Genomic DNA, 8,782 nt, shown 5'->3' on the forward strand with positions numbered 1-8,782 from the left:
CTTTTTTTTTTTTTTTTTTTTTAAATTGACCACTGCAACTCAAACAGCACTGTCTTCAGCAAGTAGAAACTTGAAAGTCAGTCAAACCCAACATTTGAGATTTCTTTTGGTGGGAAGGGAAATATTTGTTTGATTTAGTGCATGGATTATAGCTTCCAAATATGCCCTAGATTGGAAAAAATCATGTTTTTTAAAAATAGGCTTTGCAAAAGATATATTATTGTTAAGTCACAAATGTCAGCCACCAGAAACTATTAAACTTTGCAGGCAGATCACAGCCAAACTAGAAACTTCTTCAGAAAAATATCTACTGTGCCACAGAATTGCTCACAAAATGGCAGAAAAGAGAGACCTCCAATTTAAAGTAAAGCTTCTGGGAAGGTAAACAGAGCCTTGATCATATCTGTATACAGGGAGATGCAGGAACAATTTTTACTCCACTTATATAGGGCACTTAAATTACAGTGAGGGATATATATGTGTACAGTCATGAAAAATTAGTAAACTAAAGAAATTTTAGTTCTATGGCTTTTCATGGCAGATGGGTGTTTTCAGTAAGCAGAAAGCTAGATTTATTTGCTTAACTTCTGTCTTGTTGCAATGGCACATTAGGCTTTTTCAATTTAGAAACTTGCTGCAGATATGAAACAACTGGCTTGTAGCAATGCCAGTCTGTTGGTTAAATATGTATTTTTAGAATATTTAAAACCAATATTTACCAGAAGAATTCCTTCAAACTGTTCTAAAAATCCTAGAGGCACATAGCTATTGCAAATGCTATTTTTCACGGTTTTATTTGATGGTTTTACATTTTTCTTCAAAATGGAAAAATTAAATCCTCATTCTGTGGAATATTTAAATGTCTTGGCCACTATCATTTGGGTTCCTAACATAAAATGCTCTTGTATGAAAATGGTGGGGGGACCCCATAAAATTAAATAAATAAAAAAGAGTCTGCATAGATATTTTTTGGTAAGCTTTTTAAAAAAAAAATGCAACACATTTAGAATATGATAATTTTAAAATCATGCAACTATATGTAGTTTTACTGAAAACAAAATACTGACATAGCTCTAAGCCCTGGCAAGAATAGATGGAGGAGTCAGAGTTCCATTCCTTTATCTTAAGAGGATCCAGAGATGAATTCTGAATAGATCAAAGCTGATCTAAATGCAATCCTGTGTTTAATTCTTCTCAGCATATGACACTGGGATTGCAGTGCCTGTGGTGACTCAGACAGTACAGCCATTTCGACTTCCCAGTATGTAGACGGTATTGAGTTTTGAATGAGATCTCTTTGGCTGAGGCGCAAGTCAGACATGGCAGCCAAATTCTGGTGTATTGGGAAAACTGGAGAAATTATATCTGTCCTTCAGTGCTTTGTCTAATTGTTATTGTACACATTTGCAAGTTCACGTTGTATTCTCAGCTGACTGTGGCCACCTGACCTGGCCAGTGTGAATTTCTTGTTTGCGCTTGACACAGTTCTGGTTCTCCTTCCAGCTGAAGACCTCATCGCAGCTTGTTTTATAGCACTTGTCTTGTACTCCAGGCATTCAAATGAACTGAATATAACCAACTATAATCTTATCCTATTAACTGTACTTTAATAGTAAAGATTGATACAAATCTGCCAAATGAAAAAAGGATCACAGCCCATCAATTCAAACTCCCCAAAAGGCCACCAAAACAGTGGGCTTAGCAGCGTGCCCAGAAGGCTGTCGTCTTCCGACTGACAGACCGAAAGAAATGGATCTAATAATTAAGCGGCTTTCACAGGCAAAGATTTGCCAGCAGCTCTTCTCTTTTAAACTTACACTTTGGTCCCATCAAATTTGAATGCATATTAAAGTTTTCTACGTTCTTTTGCCTTTCATCATATATGAAGAACAAAGTATTACATACAACTTGCCACAGAGATATTGTTTCTTACGTCTACGATAAATTCAGACTCCATATATTTTTACCAAATTTTAAGTGTGTAACTAACTAGCTGTTAAACTTGTTTGATATAATCCCAGGAAAAAAGTATTTTTAAACAACTCTTTTACATTGCTTACTGAGCTTACTTCTAAGAATGTTCCAGCTATTTGTAATGAATAACAATTTTTATACCAAAAGTATTTCATAGAAATTAAAATTCTTTATTTTTTCCATTAGAAAATATATAGCTATTGTCTCATATGAGCAACGCCAGAGTTACAAAGATGACTTCAATGCAGAGTATGATGAATACAGAAGCTTACATGCCAGGATGGAGAATGTAACCAGAAGATTTATGAAACTTGATGCACAACGTAAGCTCCTTTCTCCAGGATCCAAGGAATATCAGGTAAAAAGAAATAAAAAGAGCTGTATCTTTAATTTAACCAGTTATTTTTACCTTCTGCTTTGTTATAATCATCTTCCCTCTCCTCCTCTCTTCTGTCCTTCCCCGCAAAAGTCCCAAACATTTACACATATAACCCCATACTCCAAATTCTTTTAAAACTAATAAAGTCTTTAGACAAATTACTGTAACTTAATGGAGGAAAAGAAGCTGCTTCATTTGACAGAACTTTTGTGCTGTCTTGGGTACATATATGGCCCTTTTTACTGTAGGATTGGAGCACCTTATGATCCTTAGTGAACGTATTCTCTCATGGAATCCAAGAGGCAAGAAATGCTCGAATCTCCATTTTACAGCTGGGGATGTGGGTCAAAGAAAGGCTAAGTGATTTATCCAAGTCCATACAGGAAGTCTGAGGCAGAGCAAGGATTTGAGCTCTGGTCTCCCAAGTCCCTTGCTGATTTCCTAACTAAATAAACTCCCAGGTGATATTGGAATGACAAAGTGAACTGGTCATTGCCATCCTGATTTGACATGTCATGACAGCTAGCAGCAATGAGCAAACCAGCAGGAAAGCGCTAGAGAGAAATTAACAGTACAAGAGAAATGAAAAATTACTGAGTTCAAGTTTGGGGTCTGAAGCATTATAAAGGAAACAACTTTGCACAGGGAAAGCAACTGGCACGGATATAAAGATGAATAAGAGAAACTGCAGCAGTTTTCATAGGTATTGTTACAGGTTCACTTTTCCAGACAAACTCAACTCCAGATGGCTTTGTAGCACGTACTTTCCAAAGGGGTGCCAATAATTAACTTGTACTGACCTGCAGCATTCTCTGTGCAGGCTAATCATGCAGTATGTGGCCTTGTAGGTTTTATACACAATCAGTGAGGTGATCTACTTTCCAGTGTAATGCTCTTAGTAGTTTCTGCTTTTGGGCAGACTGAGCATATATTTTGGGGAAATGAGAAACATGTAATGCAAAATCTCTGGTTTGTTTGGTGTTTTTTTTCTCTCCCTAACCTACACCTAGGATCTTGCCCGGTTTTTCAGGTATCTCTCCTCTATTCTCCTTGCTTTAGTGATGTAACGTGACAGAACCAATAACTCTACTGCCGTTGACTACTGACCCCAGTTTCTTTGACCTTGATGAAAAGAATAAGCCCCAAAGTTAATATTGCCTCAGGCTGTATTAACTCTCAATGACTCCCACAGTTTGTTCAGGCTTTGGGAAGATATAAGAAGGTCCTTTTTCCCTTTGCTCAAGGTCCTGTCCACTCCTAAGTAATCCCTAGCTATGCAGCATCTCATAGGGGTTGTTAAGAAGGTGGTTATCAAAGGGCACCTTCAAGCATAGCAACTTTTCTGTGATGCTATCTCAGCTGTCTCTGTAGACTTGCAGTTCTCTGTAATGCAAAACATAGATAACCAAAGTGTGCGTGTCTGTAGCAAAACAATGTACCCAATTCCCCTACTCCTTTGTTAATATTCAGTTGCACTTTGTAGCCGTGCAGTATTCCCCAAGTGATATTTATTTAATTTTCTTTCTTGCAGGTCCTTCATGAGGAAGTCCTAGAAGAATATCGGAAGATCAAACAGGTGGGTAGCTAAACTTGTTCTGGCAGAAGTCAGGGCAGATGGCACATTAAAGACTAACTTGTTCACAGAGGCATAAACTTGCAGCTGACGGCCTACTTAGTCAGATGCTACATATCTGACAAAGTAGGCTGTTGTTTATGAAAGCTTCTGCATCTCTGTTAGTTTCTAAGGTGCCACTTTGCCTTGCCTTCTGCCTGACTGCTGACTAACAAGACTGACTACTTCTCTAAACCTGTTCTGTGGGAGGGGGTAAGAAAAGAAATACCGAACACTAGATATTAATCTGTCTAATGGGCCTAAGAGGCTCTTAAGCAATGGGCACTCAGATTTATGTTGGAGAAATAATTTTGCATGCTGACTTTTTTTTTTCCCCCTCCCCTTTCCAGTCTAGTCCCAACTACCATGAAGAAAAATACAGATGTGAATATCTTCACAACAAACTGGCTCATATCAAAAGACTAATAGGTGAATTTGACCAACAACAAGCAGAATCTTTGCACTAGAGCGCTGCTTGGACCAGAAGATGTGAATAAACCTAAGCTTATTTATTTAAAATTCCAAATGAGTTGCTCTCAGATTCTAAAGATTAAACTTGTGCATTACAAAAGTTTCAGTATTAGCAGACTTCAGTTACTACTTTTGTTGTTGCTTCTCTGCATATTTGAAGCTGCTTTTTTCTGGTCCCTTCTTTTCTTCAAGACTTATGTTTGTCCATGGAAATCATTTTACCAGTAGATACTGGGGACCCAGTGTCTCTACTTCAAAGTTGTGCACATTTAAAAAAAATAATGTAGCAAGTTGAAATGCTTTTGGATAAATATAAGCCTGTTTTCTGACCTTTCTTGTTAATGCAAACTCTTTGCCTTAAATGATAGAAGGTTTAGAAATTTGCACAAAACAATATAATAAAAGAGAGAGAGAAAGAAAGAAAACATTGTTTTGGAGGGTTAAAGAGGCATGTATATATGAAAGCTATATACAGTCTGTCTTTATCGACAACAGTAATTTACCCCTGCAACTTAAACCCCCATGCAATGGTTGCCTTAAGGTGTTTGCTTGTGTTATACTTAGTGTAGTTAAATTATTAGCTACACTGCTTCCCAGTTTATTAAAGCAACAGGGAAGCATTCTGTGGCCTACCAGCGTCTGAAAGCGTATGCTTGTGCTGTATGTGTGCAAGATTGTGTGGGTGTGAGCATGCATGATGGGGGAAGAAAAAAAAGCTGCTACTCTACGTAGGCCAAACGCTCAGGTTAAAACAACTGACGAGTGTTGCTGTAGGTTTTTTCCTATAAAATTGCTACTTCTCTTGTTGAAGACTAAAGCATTTCCATTTCAACAGTTTGTCAGCTTTATTAATGTTGGGGAAAATTGATACTTTACAAAAATTAAACAGATCTATAGTTTTTGGGCAAAGTTATAAAATTAAACATGTAGGTAGCCTATTTATATACTGCTATAAAGTATTTTTTTGAAGAGAGATATGCAAAGAAGTTACTGCCTACATGAAATATATATTTAAAGATTTTTCTCCTGGGTGCCAGGAATATAACAAACAGAGGTATTTAACTATAAAATACTGTGATCATCAAACAGCACAAACTTTCATTTCATGCAGTTTATTGGTTTAATTTGATTTAAACCATCATTTACTTTATCATGCGGGAACATAAGTTATTTGGTCAAAAGAATAAGCATTTTGAATTAATCTTTTTGTTTGTCTTACTGTATTTGTCTTTTAAAGTGCTGCCAATTGAAAAGGGAAGCATTATGTTTACAAATCTGATTTTGGAATGTTTGCCAAAATTTTGGTAGTATCTTTAATAAACTGTCTCCAGCATCAAAAAAATAATTGTTGTGTGTCACTGTAAACCAGAAAATGTTTTATGTAATTGTCAGAATATGTTCTAAAGTTCCTGGGAGTGGTGGAATTTAGATTTCAGTGTTTGACACATTACTTTCAATAGGAAAATTGGGTCGCATGTAAGACAAGTTGCTCTTATTATTACTTTAGAATAGAGTTAGTCTCACTAACACAATAAGTTGAGACTTCAGGTGCTTCTTACTTCGATCATTGTAATTATTACAGTCTGATTTAAGCTTTGATCTATTTATTTGAAATGTATAAAAAGATGCAAAGGAAATGTCATGCCTCCCATTGAAATCATTGGGAGCTGCATATGTGACCAAAACTCATTATGAAAGTAATGTACAAACTTCAGCACAGTGGTTTGTCACTGCACCAACTCTAGATGGTTACATACCAAGTTGAGGAGAAGATAGGGAAATAATAATGGCTGTTCATTTTAAACAATGAGTATATGATGTCTAAAGTTGGGACCATATTAGGCAGCAGTGTTCTTGCCTCTGAAATGTATGACATGCAAACCCACACTCATAACATCACCTCAGCATTACTCTGCTGCAGTTCGCACTGCGTAGTCACTATGTATAATACTGTCACTTTATAACTGAGCCTTACTGCAGTCGAAGCATTCACTTTTGTCCCTCTGTACAAAAGGAATGGCTGGTGTTTGCACATCTTCTGGATTACAGATCGTGTCTGCAGCAAGAAGTTAATACTTCAGAGGTCCAGCGTTGGATATTAGGCCCAACACACTACTGTAAAGCCTTAATTTTAAATGTCATTTTTTGCATTGAGCATTTCTCAAGTCTTGCAAAACATACCCAACAGCTTACATATTGCAAAACAGTCCTGTCAAACGACATATCTGCTGTTTCCCTTGAATCTGCATTCCTGTTGAGCAAATGTAACAGCCTATTCAAGTAGGGCCTCTAACAATATTGCCCTTTTGGCAAAATTTGCCAACTCATTCAAATGAGAAACAGATGAAACTTTGCAAATCCTGGCAGTTTGGCAAGTTACACTACTGTAAAGTTTGAATCTCCTGTTTGTTTTAAAGAAATGGTGAAGGGGTGACGGTGCGCATGTCTGCTTTTAGGGAAACCTGTGTGTCTTTTCACTACAGCTTTATCTTGAAACCTTTGAAACACTTGTGATGGTCTATTTAAATAGTTTCTGTCAAAGGGAAAAATAACTGTCCTAACTAGCAAAGAACAACTCGTACACTAAGGGGATTGTTTTTCAATGTTGCTGGGTTTTGGGATTAGAGAAATTGAGGAAGGAAGAGAAGGATTAGCAAATATTTTAATGTCAGTTGGTCACTCACTCTTAACAGTTGAAAGAGCTTTGTTTGCTGGTTACTTTTTAAAATTTGGTGTTAAATATTGTTCTAAGTCTCTGGTGGCTTCGCAAGTGTGAAAACTTTCTGTTCCACCTAAAATTACAAGATGCTGTGAAAGGACAGGCGGGTTCATAAACTATTGAAACAAGGTACAAGCAAAATTGAATGATTTAAGAAATTCAAATACTGTAACTTTGATTATTCAATTAATACTACTTTTCATAGTGATACCCGAGCCAGTCCTTCTCTGGCACCATAAATGTTGATTCACACAAAGACAAATAATACACCTATGCCTATCTCAAAGGCTCCTTACAGCTGATTATTTTCATGCATTCTCCTGAACCATTTCATTATGCATATGTGATGGCAAGATACGGCAAACATTTCAGTAACCTTCAACATTTTGGGTAAGGATATTTAAACTGCCTAAAGGAAAATAATATTGGAGAATGAATCTAAGAGTGTTTTAGTAATGTGAAGGCTTAGAGGGCTGTAATCCCCCTCTGCAGACTTTTTGAAGTATTTTAAAACTTTTTAAATTCTACATGAACTGTGTTAAGATTCCATAGACTGAAAAACCCTTGGGGCATTTTGAACACTTGAGCCATTGTTGCCCCTCTGTTCTACATCAAGTTCAATAAAATGTTAACTTTGCAATTCTGAGACTTGGTTTTTTGTTTCTTTATAAAGACTTAAACATTTGCACGTTCATCCACTTTTGTTATGAGAACGACTTTCCCACATTTATGTAATAGCCCAGACCAACAGAAATGTAAGGATCATCTTAAGCTCTTTTGGATGCTATATAGGCAGTACACATGTTCTATGCTGCTCATTATGACACTTCATGAAACAGCATTGTTGGCCTGCTCTAGCTCTGGAAATGCCTCAGATGCTACTGGCAGGACTAGATGGGTGGAGAAATAGGGAAGCTTAAAGCAAAGATATAAAATTCATTCTACAATGTATAATTTCTTCTGGGACAGCAGAGAGCCTTTACTAGCAAAAGGCACGCTTCACCATCTTGTCCGACTGCCAAATGTGCCTCTTCAGTTAGCAAAGTTTAAAAATGGTATTAAGCTAACATCAGTAGCATTTCCTTTTCTCCTTTGTGCCCTTTAAGGGCAAAGTCCCTTTAAAACCCCCTACAATCAGTCCCCTTCATTAATTTTTCCCTTAGTATGTTTCCCCCTCCCCACCACTCTGGGAAATGCCCAGAGTGTTTCTGGAGAGGGAATGTTTTCTGTAGTAGAAACTACAGCAAAATAGTGTCATGAGAAGCAGCTGGTTTCCCAGGTCACCTGCCAGGAGGCTTGGCAACCCTTGTGTAAAAGAGGTGAATTGGGCCTAAAACAAGATGTTAATTTAAGCCCTATGTTTTACTGTCAAGGCAAATGCTTAATATTGTGACAAACCAGTTATCACTCGCCTTCTCCCAGGATAGCAATCATTCAGAAATTATTAATCTAATTGTTAATACATAGCAATGTACTTGAAACTGAGAAGGCTTTCATGTTTAAGCATCTTCTCTTACCCTTTTTCACTGGTTACACTTTATCAGTGTAGAGGCTCATCCACCTCACTGTTGCCAAGGCACTAATTCAGAGGGTACTAGAAGGCATTTAACTTCCTTTTGAGAAGAAA

The 8,782-nt window shown here is 37.1% G+C and overlaps 1 protein-coding gene across 1 annotated transcript in view; it reads left to right on the plus strand.

The window, feature by feature from the left end:
- Positions 1–7,801, plus strand: part of ELL2 (elongation factor for RNA polymerase II 2) — a gene marked incomplete at its 5' end in the record, with an annotated part of 69,446 nt that extends 61,645 nt beyond the window's left edge. Inside the window, 3 exons of the mRNA XM_019518177.1 lie at positions 2,161–2,332; positions 3,885–3,929; positions 4,316–7,801. Coding sequence (XP_019373722.1) covers positions 2,161–2,332; positions 3,885–3,929; positions 4,316–4,432 — 334 coding nt within the window. The remainder of the gene's footprint in view (positions 1–2,160; positions 2,333–3,884; positions 3,930–4,315) is intronic.
- Between the last annotated feature and the right edge of the window lie 981 nt (positions 7,802–8,782).

This window comes from Gavialis gangeticus, unplaced genomic scaffold (assembly GCF_001723915.1).
Source record: "Gavialis gangeticus isolate Ggan-Ray unplaced genomic scaffold, GavGan_comp1, whole genome shotgun sequence".
In the NCBI taxonomy this organism is placed as follows: Eukaryota; Metazoa; Chordata; order Crocodylia; family Gavialidae; genus Gavialis; species Gavialis gangeticus.